This window comes from Lates calcarifer, linkage group LG19, assembly GCF_001640805.2.
Source record: "Lates calcarifer isolate ASB-BC8 linkage group LG19, TLL_Latcal_v3, whole genome shotgun sequence".
Classification (NCBI taxonomy): Eukaryota; Metazoa; Chordata; class Actinopteri; family Centropomidae; genus Lates; species Lates calcarifer.
In genome coordinates, this window is record NC_066851.1 from 20,752,103 (window position 1) to 20,764,671 (window position 12,569).

The 12,569-nt window shown below is 43.2% G+C and overlaps 1 protein-coding gene, 1 long non-coding RNA gene and 1 other non-coding gene across 3 annotated transcripts in view; 1 reads left to right on the forward strand and 2 right to left on the reverse strand.

Annotated features, from left to right (window-relative positions):
- Nucleotides 1-7,651, forward strand: part of dctn1b (dynactin 1b) — a 38,589-nt gene extending 30,938 nt beyond the window's left edge. Inside the window, 10 exon segments of the mRNA XM_051077975.1 lie at nucleotides 1-162; nucleotides 262-393; nucleotides 482-610; nucleotides 700-842; nucleotides 932-1,098; nucleotides 2,274-2,401; nucleotides 4,349-4,535; nucleotides 4,652-4,725; nucleotides 4,837-4,926; nucleotides 5,796-7,651. Of these exon segments, the coding sequence (XP_050933932.1) occupies nucleotides 1-162; nucleotides 262-393; nucleotides 482-610; nucleotides 700-842; nucleotides 932-1,098; nucleotides 2,274-2,401; nucleotides 4,349-4,535; nucleotides 4,652-4,725; nucleotides 4,837-4,926; nucleotides 5,796-5,933 (1,350 nt within the window). The 3' untranslated portion in view covers nucleotides 5,934-7,651.
- On the reverse strand, nucleotides 2,136-4,769 carry LOC127143576 (uncharacterized). The gene is made up of 3 exons (XR_007815132.1): nucleotides 4,632-4,769; nucleotides 4,342-4,542; nucleotides 2,136-2,374 (listed from the first exon to the last, which is right to left on the reverse strand). It is a non-coding gene; the product is annotated as an uncharacterized LOC127143576 (long non-coding RNA).
- A 43-nt stretch (nucleotides 7,652-7,694) lies between the features above and the next one.
- On the reverse strand, nucleotides 7,695-9,295 carry LOC108876596 (ALMS1 centrosome and basal body associated protein). Its single transcript, XR_007815131.1, has 4 exons — nucleotides 9,237-9,295; nucleotides 8,937-8,994; nucleotides 8,109-8,208; nucleotides 7,695-7,995 (listed from the first exon to the last, which is right to left on the reverse strand). It is a non-coding gene; the product is annotated as an ALMS1 centrosome and basal body associated protein (transcript).
- Nucleotides 9,296-12,569: the final 3,274 nt, after the last annotated feature.

The window sequence follows — 12,569 nt, forward strand, 5'->3', positions numbered from 1 at the left end:
GTGTCAGACACGCTCTCAGACTGCAGGAAGCACCTGACCTGGGTGGTGGCCGTGCTGCAGGAAGTGGCGGCGGCCGGAGCTCAGATGATGTCGCCCCTCGGTGAGCAGGAGGGGCTGGCGGCCGTCAAACTGGAGGATGTGGCGTTCAAGGCAGGAGAACAGGTACGTACATTAGAGCTTCAGTAACAGGCGTGGTAGTGATACAGCTTTATGAACCAGTGATTTGACAAGCAGAAATAAACGTATTTCTGTGGTTTTCAGATCTATGGATCTCAGGGCGCCAACCCCTACGAGTGTCTGCGACAGTCCTGCAGCATCGTCATCGCAACCATGAACAAGATGGCCACCGCCATGCAGGAGGGAGAGTACGACTCAGACAAGCCTCAGAGCAAGGTAACTACTTGTTGTGAAGATGCAGCTCTGAAAGTGTTTGGTGCAGGATTTAATTTTTCTCATGTTACGCTCTTTGATCATCTCCCAGAATCCTCCACCGGTCGACGTGCGAGCGGCGGCTCTCCGAGCAGAAATCACAGACGCTGAAGGTCTGGGCATGAAGCTGGAGGACAGAGAGACTGTCATCAAAGAGCTGAAGAAGTCTCTGAAGATCAAGGTGATGAAAACACATGGAACAGAAAAATCAATCAGTGTAGACGATAAGTGGAGAATTAATCGGCAGTAATGATGCTTGTGTGTTCTCAGGGGGAGGAGCTGAGCGAGGCGAACGTCCGTCTCAGTCTGCTGGAGAAGAAACTCGACAGCTCGTCCAAAGACGCAGACGAACGCGTGGAGAAGATTCAGACTCGACTGGACGAGGCCCAGACTCTGCTGAAGAAGAAAGAGAAGTGAGAGCGGCGGCCTCAGACCTGTAGATTCAGACAGAGAAGCCTTACAGCAGCATGATGATGATGATGATGTTTTCTTCTCTTCACAGGGAGTTTGAGGAGACGATGGACGCTCTGCAGGCCGACATCGACCAGCTGGAGTCGGAGAAGGCCGAGCTGAAGCAGCGAATCAACAGCCAATCGAAGATGACCATTGATGGGCTGAGAGGAACCGGCCCGTCAGGAATCGCCTCCATCGTCACGGGAATTGCAGGAGGTGAGCGGAGGGAAAAACACACGACCTCACTATCAGTAGAAAGAAAATGAATCTGTGGTCATTGTGTGAATTTTTCATGAGTTTATCAATATTCCATAGACTAAACAAATATTTAAGAAAATAAAACAGTCATATGCAGATTAATTGAGGAAGGAAAATAATAGTTACAGCCCTAATACACCTGGAACTTAACCTTATTTATCATCATTTTAACTGCTGTGTTTAATTCCACTTCTCCTTTTGAATCTTTACCTTCTGCAGAGGAACAAAAAGGTATCTATCTCCTGACACCTGATCCTGCATGTTAAATTCTGTTTCAAAAAGAACTAATTTTGACAACTAAAAGTTTTTAACTGCATGATTCAACAGCAGTTTAATACTCCTACATGCATGTTTTATTCAGGGCATCTGCAGGACTGAATTTAGTTTGTTAAAGGCCTTAGAAGGTTTTAAGTTTTATTCACAGAAGTCTTAAAGTTAGCCTTTACCTGATTACAGATAAATAGAACATATTTTCTATGCATGTAATAAGATTGTTGTAACGCTTAAAAAACAGGTTGCATTAATTTAATTAACTATAATTTGTTTTTATATACTGCTGTAAAGTTCTAAGAAAGGTTATATAATAAATCATTCTAGATCGTATCGTCCCTGCTAGCAGACAGTGAAACAGGTTTTATAGTAAATTGTTTCTTAAATTTAACCCTGCAGAAACCCTGATATTAAACCATTTAGACTGAAAGGCTTTTATGTTTATATATCTATTAATGTGATTTTCATCTCATGAATCTGCTTTTTTTGGCATGTACATTATCTCCTCCTTGCATGGTTTTAATATTGTTTCTCCTTGCCGTGAAGCTGATTTCTGCTACTTTACACTGATCATCTCTAACAGTGACTCTGAGTTATGAGTTTATATGTTTGCATGTAAAATCTATATTTAGAAAGTAACTAGTTACTTTAAAAATTTTCCTTCTGATTTAAAGTAGCATAAAATGAAGTCAGTGCTAGTTACAAATCATCCAGATACACATGAACAGATGTTAATGTGTCGTCGTTTTTTATTTAAACAGAATACAGAGGCAGGTCACTGCAGCTGGACAGTTTATTACATGTTAGATGATGGTTTGCGTTCTGGTCGGGTGTTGATGATGTGTACATGATGTCATCCACAGCGAACATGATGTCAGGCGTCGGTTCAGGCTCAGGAGTCCAGGTGATCGACTCTCCTCTGCTGACTCAGCAGATCGAAGCTCAGAGACTCTGCATCAAACACCTGAAGAACGAGAACAACAGGCTGAAGGTAAGAACTGTCTCATCACCAGACAGGGAGGGAGGGGGATGCAGGTGGAGAGGTGAAGGGAGATAGGGGAATGTGAAGGGGGGGGGGGGGGGGGGTGCAGGTAAAGAGAGGGAGAAGGTGAAGGTGGAAAGAGGGGAGGTAGAGAGGGAGAGAAGTGAAGGTGGAGAGTGAGGGAAGTAGGGTAGAGAAGGAGGGAGAGAGGAGGTGAAGGTAGGGATATGTAGAGGTGGATTGAAAGGAGGTAGGGTAGAGAAGATAGAGAGTGGTAGTGAAGGTAGAGAGGGATGTGAAGGTGGAGAGAAAGGAGATAGAGAGAGAGTAGAGGAAGGTAAAGAGGTGAAGGTAGGGACATGGAGGGAGGGAGAAAGACATAGGGATGTGGAGAGAGAGAGAGGTGAAGGGAGAAGGAGGTAGGGTAGAGAAGGAGGGAGAGAGGAGGTGAAGGTAGAGAGGGTAGAAGAAGGGAGAGAAGTGAAGGTAGGGATGTGGAGAGAGAGGAATGTGAAGGTGGAGAGGGAGGGTGGTGAAGGGAGAGAGGGAGGGAGGTGCAGGTGGAGAGAAAGAGGAGGTAGTGAGAGACAGTAGAGGAAGGTAAGGAGGTGAAGGTGGAGAGAGAGAGGTAGGGGAGAGGGGTGGGAAGTAGGGTAGAGAAGGTAGAGAGGTGGAGAGAGAGGAGGTAGAGAGAGAGGGTAGATGAAGGTAAGGAGGTGAAGGTAGGGACATGAAGGGAGAAGGAGGTAAAGAGAGGGAGAGAAGTGAAGGTAGGGATGTGTAGAGAGAGGGAGAGGGGGTGAAAGTAGAGAGGGTAGAGGAAGGTAAGGAGGTGAAGGGAGAGAGGGAGGTAGTGGAGAGAGAGGTAGAGAGAGAGGGATGTGAAGGGGGGAGGTGAAGGTGGAGAGAGGTAGGGTAAAGAAGGTAGACATGGAGGGAGGTAGGTAGGGAGGTGCAGATAGAGAGAAAGGAATGTGGAGGGGGGAAGTGAAGGTGGAGAGTGAGGGAAGTAGGGTAGAGAAGGTAGAGAGGTGAAGGTAGGGATGTGAGGAGGTGGAGAGAGAGAAGGTGAAGGTGGAGAGAGAGGTAGGATAGAGAAGGAGGAGAGAGGAGGTGAAGGTAGGGATGTGAAAGGAGAGAGGGAGAAGGAGAGAGAGAAGTGAAGGTAGGGATGTGGAGAGAGAGGAATGTGAAGGTGGAGAGAGAGAGGTAGGGAGAGGGTGGAAGTAGGGTAGAGAAGGTAGAGAGGTGGAGAGAGAGGGATTTGAAGGGTAGGGATGCAGGGAGAGGAGGGAGAGAGGGTAGAGGAAGGGATGTAAAGGGAGAGAGGAGGTGAAGATGGAGAGGAATGTGAAGGGGAGGTGCAGGTAGAGAGAGGGATGTGAAGGTGGAGAGAGAGGAAGGGATGTGGAGAGAGGTAGGTAGGGAGGTGAAGGTAGGGACATGGAGGGAGGGAGAAAGACGTAGGGATGTGGAGAGAGAGAGGGGGGGTGAAAGTAGAGAGGGTAGAAGAAGGGAGAGAAGTGAAGGTAGGGATGTGGAGAGAGAGGAATGTGAAGGTGGAGAGGGAGGGTGGTGAAGGGAGAGAGGGAGGGAGGTAGGGAGGTGCAGGTGGAGAGAAAGAGGAGGTAGAGAGAGACGGTAGAGGAAGGTAAGGAGGTGAAGGTGGAGAAAGGTAGGATAAAGAAGGTAGACATGGAGGGATGTAGGTAGGGAGGTGCAGATAGAGAGAAAGGAATGTGGAGGGGGGAAGTGAAGGTGGAGAGAGGAGGTGAGGGTGGAGAGAGAGAGAGGAATGTGAAGGGGGGAGGTGCAGATAGAGAGAGGGAGAGAAGTGAAGGTAGAGACATGGAGGGAGGTAGGGTAGAGAGGGATGTGAAGGTGGAGAGAGAGAGAGGAAGGTAGGGAGGGGTAAAGGTAGAGAAGGCAGAGTAACAGTCTTGTCTTACCTCTCAGGCTGAGACGATGCGCGTCCAGCTCGCCTCTCTGCCTCCTCTCCATGTGACCAAACTTCCCTCCAGAGACGGAGGTCGTCCTGAAGTGCTCTCTAGCGCCCTCTACCGCAAGACCGACCAGCTCCTGGAGACTTTGCTGCAGATGAGCGCGAACGTCAAGGTGGTCGACATCACTGGGAAATCCCCAGGTATGAGCTGGGAAGATGAGATCAGATATACTTTAATGTGATGTCGTCTTTGCTTTTGTTAATACGTGTGTGTTGTATGAATAACTGAGTACTTACTGTGTTTTTCTGTCCTGCAGTGACACCTGGTGCTCAGCTCCTGGAACAAACAGCTCGACTACAGTCCCTGAGTGACACTCTGGACAGACTGAAGGTAGATACAAAACACTGGAAACACACTGGAATAAACTGAAAATACACAAAAATGATTGAAGTACTCACCACAGGATTCACTGATCATTTTTTGTTTTTCCTCTTCGGTCAGGATGAAGTGGCAGAGCACGTCGTCCACCAGCAGCCTGGAGCTCGAGTCTCGTCCGACTTTGCCACGTTCCCCTCGACGACGTTCGTAAAGGTCTGTTTAACCTTTTTGGGTGTCACATTTTGGAGCTGACGGTGTCTGCAGGTCTTTAAATATCTTTAATAGTTGTAAATTTGAATTTGCAAGTTCTTGATTGCTACAAATGTTTTATTTAATTTAGTTTTTAGTTTTAATTTATTTTTAAGTCCACATTCCTACATAAAACTTACCTCTGCACAGCACCACACACAGACTTACCTTTATACTTACTGACAGGTTGATTGAGAAGATGATGATTTGGTTAAAACTGATCTTAAAAAGGTTTTAAAAAGCATTAAATTTAAATGTCTGATTCCTGTTTTGAGTGATTTAAAACATTTAGTTCTATTTTTGTGCGTTCAGTAAAGTCTTAGTGCATCTTTATCTTTTCTATTTATATTTGATTTGTTTAAACTTGTTTAAGCTCTACAAATTTAAATTGAAGAAATAAACTAAAGTGATTCATTATTAACTTTAAATTAACTTTTAAGGTTCTAGTTCAAAGTGACATATTGAAGTCCAGTCTATATATAAAGTGTTAAATATTTTCAGTACTTACATTTTTTTCAGAATTGCTCTGTTTAGCTTTAATTAACAGGACTTTTACAGGTAAATAAACATCTGTTGCATTCAGTTGCCATATGCGTTCGTCTGTGGCAACGTTGCCGCGCTCACACACTGGTAGTGATGGTTGGTTTGCCGGAGCAGAAAACTGAATCGACTGTAGTGACAAGGAGTACGGCTGTTTGTGTAATCACTCTCACTGCCACAAGGGGGAGACAAGACGCACTAATTTCAAAACATTCAGATTTCAGCCTGAAAAACTCTTAGTTAGCACTGCACCATCTCTTTGCAGATCTAATTCTCTGTGTTTCTGTGTTTAGGCGAAGGAGGAGAAGCAGGGTGACACGGTGCTGGTGGGTCGGGTCATGGTGCCATGCCCCCGCGGTCAGGAGCAGGTGCATCGCCTCGTCCTGTCTCAGCCTCAGCTGCAGAGAGTTCACAGTCTACTGCGGACCTAAACCTCGCCTGCCCCGCGACCCCGCCTGCTGCACCACAACACGCCACCCCTGCCCTATCATCAGCTTCACCTCCACTCCAGGGCCAAAACACGTCAGACCAGGAGGTATTCAGAGTCACTAGTGGTGAGGTTTCAACCTGTGGGAAATTATTTTACTCAGACAGTCAGGGCTGTAGTCTGAGATCCTTCTCGGGATCAATCAGGGTTTTGGATTGGAGTCAGAATGATTAATCAATTAGTCAACTTACAGAAAATGTATTGGCAAAATCAAATTAAACTTGGTTTTTGTAGTGACTTGTTTCAGACTAGAGCCCTTCATACTGTAAACTCAAACAAACTGCTGTTTTATGGCCAGAAAATCAAGTAGAGATACTTAAAGCTGCACTGCTGCATGCTGCCCAGATTCACTAAAACTACTTTTTTGTTGCTGTTGAGTATTTTTATCGACCTCCACTTAGGCTCTGGTGTGGAACCTGCGCAGTGCGGTTTATATTAGGCCGAAACATTGGCTGTCGCTCTATGTTTCCGTGTTAAAACTGTCGCCACTACTGTTACTGCTACACAGGATACAGAGGGTCGCAACTGTGTGTTGTAAATTTTACTCGGGCGTCACTGTTGTGTACATTTTTATAACTCGACTGTCTAAAGGGAGAGAAATACTATTAAAAAATTAAGAAAAAATAGAATTGTCCATTTGAAGTCGTGGGCATTTTACTGTGGTTTGATCAAAGAGAGTTTTTGCATATTTAACAGAAGAAACCACAGAGGAAACAAAATCCTGCACATTAGCTTTACTTGGATGTAACTTTACTCTTGCACTGTTTCACTTATAATAAAACATTAGCGGTGATGTTAAATGCAAGAGAATGACAGTGTGTTCAGAGATTTTTTATTTTCCCCTGTGGTTTCATTTAATAAAAAATAAAAACAACCCTGTGGGCTGCACAGAACAAGAGAAGCAGATTAATCTCGAGGGAATTTACTGTGTAAAACGCGACTGAAATTCTTTTGCAGATTTATCATGTTTATTTAAAAAACAGCTTGACTGCACTTTAGTCAGATGAAGCGTTATATTGGTTTAAATTATTTAGTATTTATTACACGTGTTGGTGTAAAGTTACTGTCTACTTTTATGTGCTTGGTATAAAGGAAACGCCGGTTTGTATTGGTGAAGTTACTGAATTACAAAAAAGATCCAAACGACTGTATTAGCTGTGTTTCTGCTGAGATTCCTGTTGCTGTTTCAGACTTAAAACTTTGTCCGAGCCTTAAACCTGCAGAGAGCCTTGTGGTAAAGAGCGGTCACCTGCCTTATTTTTCATTTGTTTCAACCAAACCTCATTTAAAGCAAAACTACATCTTTGCCAAAGAACCTTTGTTTCTCGTCACCACGTTCGCCACGACTGATTTTAAAAGGCTTTTAGTTAGTGATTAATCCATGCTAACAGTTTTATTTAATGATTTGTTAGACTATTTATGTTTACACTGCACTGTCGTAACTTTTATTTTGTAATTAATTAATGGGCGTAGTGCATCAACATAACTGTAGTTTAAGAGGGAAAATGCAGACGTTTCTTATTTATTCATTATGTTGTTTATCTGTGCTCTCAGTGAGCAGCTGATGTACTGAATCTGCAGCTAACATGTCCTACATTTTCCTCGTGTGGCTTCCTGCTCTTGCACAACTGATAACTGATCAATAAAAGACATTAAAGCCAATGTACATTTGTCAGCCTTTTGTTTTGAATCAAAACATTTCACATTAAATGTTAAGAATCTGCAGAAACCTGGTTTATTTTTACATTAAAACACATTAAACATGTCAGTGATGCTACTGTTTGAGTTCTACTTTAACATAATCTTTGAAATATCAACTAAAAAAATTTGGTCACTAATAAATAAAATTGGATTTTTAGTTAAATTAGGTAGTTTTGTTCTTACAGTTGTAAAAAAAAAAAAAAAAAGATTTTCACGTCACTGATTTAATTTACAGTAAAAAGTTTTACTGGTCTGTTTGATCATTGCCAAGCTGTTCGTCTGCCCAGGACACGGTTGGTGATTCTCTGAAAATTTTAAATTAAAAAGTATTTTTCAGCTTCTCTTCAGTGCTTAAAATAAATTAAACATCTGTCTCGACACCGTCTGATTAATGTCGGATGAGGAGTGTGTGTTGTACCTTGTTGTAGAGCTGGGCGTTCAGTCTGTAAGATCTGTACTCTGCTTTCCGTCTTTCTTCCTCTCTCCTCCTCTGCACCTCCGGCAGATTCTCATAGATCCTGGAGGAGAAACAGGTTTTTATAAAAAAACGTCTGTCAAAGCCAAACTTTCACACAGAAAACACAAAGATCTCAGACGTCATAAATCACTAAACAAAAACTACTTACTGTCAACAGCTGTAGCACCAGTTTTTCAGTGTTTTAGCTTTATTTTTGACAGCTGATGTTGTCAGTCAATTGGGAGTAGATGTGAAAAGATGTTACATAACTTTGTTTTAAACATTTTTAAACACAGAATATCAATGCTGTTGAATTGAGTCAAGTAGTGAATGATGAGGTAGGATTAAAAAGTATAAAGTACTGTTTCATTATGTCTCATGCTACTTCAAACTGTTGCCAGATATGTTGCATGCAAGGAAACATTTTTGGGATGAAAAACTTTGCTAATTAATGATGGACCTCATGTGCTTAATTAGGAGGAAACTGATTTTTCTTGTGAACCCAAGAAACTCAGAGTAGAAACTTCATACTGACACCACAAATAATAAGTAAGTATAACTAAGTCAGGCAGATATATTTGATGAGATTTTTTAGCATCTTTCTGCATAAATTACCCAAATTAATGAGGTAAAAGTGAATTTATTATTCCTGAGGAAAGGACTGAAAGTTGATTAAACTAGTGTTGGCCCTGAACTGCCTTTACTGTCATTACAAAACAAATCCTTTCTAATTATTTCCACTTTTAATTAAATATTAGATCCAGAACAGCAAATTAAAAATAAACTTACTGTTTGGATCTCTGGATCATCTCCTTCCTGGGAACAGCCCTCCTGAGCACAGCAGTGCCTTAACAGAGAGGTAGAAAACCAATTAGTCCAGTTATTAAAGTGACACATTTAAATACTTGTAATAAAAGTAGTAAGATTTACTTTTTTTGGAAAAGGGAAAACTCAAACTTGCACAAAAAATCCAGACAACTGTGATTCTGTTGCGACACTTTGAGCAGCAACATCCAGCACATCTGATGTAACAGTTCAGCATCAACTTAACAAGCAGCACTTCCTCCTCTAGTGTCTGTTGTCGAGTACCTGCAGGCTTCGGCAGTCTCCCCGGTCCTCCAGGCTGGTTGAAGAGCTCGTCTCTCTCTGGACCTGTAGCTTCCTCTCCTCCACCTGCAGGGCCAGACGCCTCACCCTCTGCCTGGACCGAGAGATGAACTCTGGCCGCCGTATCTCCAGAGCGTCCTGCACGATTGAAGAGAAGGATTAACTTTTTTCTTAACTACAGAAAGATTTTAAAAAAGGCAACATTTACTGTTATCTTCACTTCTTTAACCTACAAATAAACAATGGCCTTTTAGGAGATGTTTTATACAGAAAAAGACAAACACAAACCAACCTGGAGAGAGACTCGTGCCAGACCAGGAGACACTGTTTTGGGTCTAGGATCTGGATCATGTCCAGCATGATGTATGAGGCCAGGCTGTCTGTTTCTATCTTCGTGGATTTGTCTCTGTCTGAGTGGTTCTCTCCATGGAGGTGTTTTGCTGTACGGCTCAAACCAGGCAGTGCTCGGCCTCCACATCGACGACTCCTCCTCCTCTTGCTGGTTCTCCTTCCTCGCCTCTGATCTCAGGTCATCAGCAGAGATGAACCAAGAGACACCTGGAAGGGACAATGGAAATTCACACCAACCACCAGATTTTATTCAAGATTACTAAGCTGTAAGATGTGATGCACCTGACATACCTGCAGGGTAGGACTTTGATGGGCTCCTCTTGCTCTTTCTCTGCTTTTGTAAGGACTGAATTTTAGACGGGCTCCTCTGGCCTCCTCTTCCTCTATCTGCACTGGATACAGCAGATGAAATCTGCCTTGTAGATCTGGTTTCATGAGGCGAGGGGAACGTGGTTCCAACATCTCTGGTGTGGCGTCGAGTCCCGTTACTAACAATCTCCAGGTCACCTGAGGAAAAGTAAACGACAGTGTGGAGATTTTTTTAAACACTCTCCTCTCTCTCTCTTGATCCAGCTCAACTGCTGATGTTATTTCTACTAATGTTTCACTACTCAGTCATTATTATTCCTATAGCTATTATTATTATTACTACTTACATTTTGACATAGACTGTATTTGCAATGTTGTCTTTCTCTTACCCCATCCCCCCTCTCTGTCTAAATCCAACCGGTCGAGGCAGATGTCCGCCCACCCTGAGTCCGGTTCTGCTCGAGGTTTCTGCCTCTTAAAAGGAAGTTTCTCATTGCGACAGTCGCCTAGTGCTGCTCATGGTGGAACCTGTTGGGTCTCTCTTTGTAAATTTTGTAAGATAAAGAGTACGGTCTAGACCTGCTCTATATGTACAGTGCCTCAAAATAACTTCTGTTGTGAATTGGCACTATATAAATAAAATTAACTTGACTTGACTATTTGGAGTGGAGCTGTAGGATTTTGCAAAGTCCCATGAAATTAATAGAAGTGTTTACATACTTTTTTTTTGAGACAACCTATAATGTAAACTGGGAGGTGCAAGATGAGTTGATACAGAATGACTTTTATAAAATTACATTAGCACATCATGTAGAGTTTATGAAAGAGTTTAACCCTGTGTGTGATAGGTGGTAAAAATCGAACAAGTACTCAGGGATCTGAGAGACCTCTCCTGTTGTACTGACCTGCCTGGATGCCTTTGCTGACCACTTTAACGGCTTTCTTGGCTGCCAGAGTCTTGGAGGGTCCATGATGTGACGGGATGGTGCAAGTGCTGGTTGACGATGCAGAATCAGGAGCAACCTGTAGGGCAACACAATGAGACTAAAAGTTTAGAGCTGCTCAGAACCTGTGATCATCAGTTACAGACAGTCACAGACTCAGAAATGAAAGTAACTTTCATTGATGATTGCATTTTCTTTGGGAAGTTTAACAGCTCACAATTGGTTAAAACAAAACAATAAACAGAGACTATAGTTAGTTAGCTGACTGATGATCTTGTTAGTCAAGAAATTCTAATAAATCCACAAGTTTTTCTTAATTAGTAAGTGGTGATGTTTATACAGAAAAAGGTCTGTTTTTATGAGTTAACAGAAAATAATAATCCTTCATTTTCTAACTTTGAGGAGATGTAAAAACCAGAAGAAACTATATTCAATTCACTTGGAATATAAATAAAAAGTCTAATCTAATTAAATCAGCTCTAATTCAATATGAGGAAAACAGATATTCAGTACATACAGTGGATTCATCAGTGCCTGTGGTTTCTGATGGTGTGATGATGTGTGGAGGATCTCTGCTTCTCCCTCTCCTCTGTTCCCTCCCTTCTTTCTGTTTGTTGATGGTGTTGTAAAGTTTACTGAGGCTGGAGCTGGTTTTCAGGTGCTGGACTCTGTGGGCGCCGAAGATTCGGATCAGCCGGGCTGTGTCGACAGTGGACATGGAGCCAGACGCAGTGGACAAGGTCTCGGACTCGTCTCTGTCCGTGGCACTGAGGTGAAGACTCTGGGAGGAGGTGTGGGAGAGGGTGGAGGAGAGGGAGTCGCGATTGTCCTCATCTGAAGGTTGAGACGTTTGTTGTACCTGCAGCCTCTGTGTCCAGGCCTGACGAGGGAGCGGAGGTTTATCCACAGACTTTCTACTTCCTCTGGCCTCACCATGTAAACTCCTCTCACCCTGTACTGACAGAGTCCCCCTCCTGCTGTGGATAAGACGAGACAGGCGCTCTAGCCGCTCCAGCAGCGATGCCTCTCTGTCACTGGTCGGACGGGACTCCTCACCCATCCACTGATCACAGAACCTCTGCCACAGTTGGTCCAGACTGCTGCTGCTCTGCTGGGGAGTGGGATGATGGACACCAGGGTCCCTCCTCCTCTGTTGGTCTCGCTCTCCTTCTCTTTGAGGGACAGATCTTTGGTCATAGTCCACTTGAACTGGCTGGAATCTCTCACGGCTCGGCTCGGGTTGATCATACTGAAGAAACGGCACCGGGCTGGTCCCCTGGTCTCTCTTGGAGGATTCTGGGTTGTTCGATAAAGGCACTCTGGTGAAGGCAATCGACACCTGAGAAGACTTTGGCTTGGGAGTTTGGCTCACATTTGTTTGGGAGCTCTTATCTGCTGTCACAGAGGGATCTAAGATGGGAGAGACACAACAGCTGTTAAGACTTTTTTAAACAATTAATTTGTTATTCATTTCTGTGCATACACACAAAAGATACAGAGAAACAAAAGTAAGAAAGTAAAGCTGTGAAAACAAAAGCACATATTAAGGCAGTTTAAAAAAAACTAAAGCACTAAAAACAATCTGATTTTCATACATGTTTAATCCCTAATTGAACATTTTAAAACTGACATTTCATTGATTTACTTTGCAAGTTTTACACTGAGGAACATTCATCCCTCCTCATCTACATACAGATAAACATATCCTGTT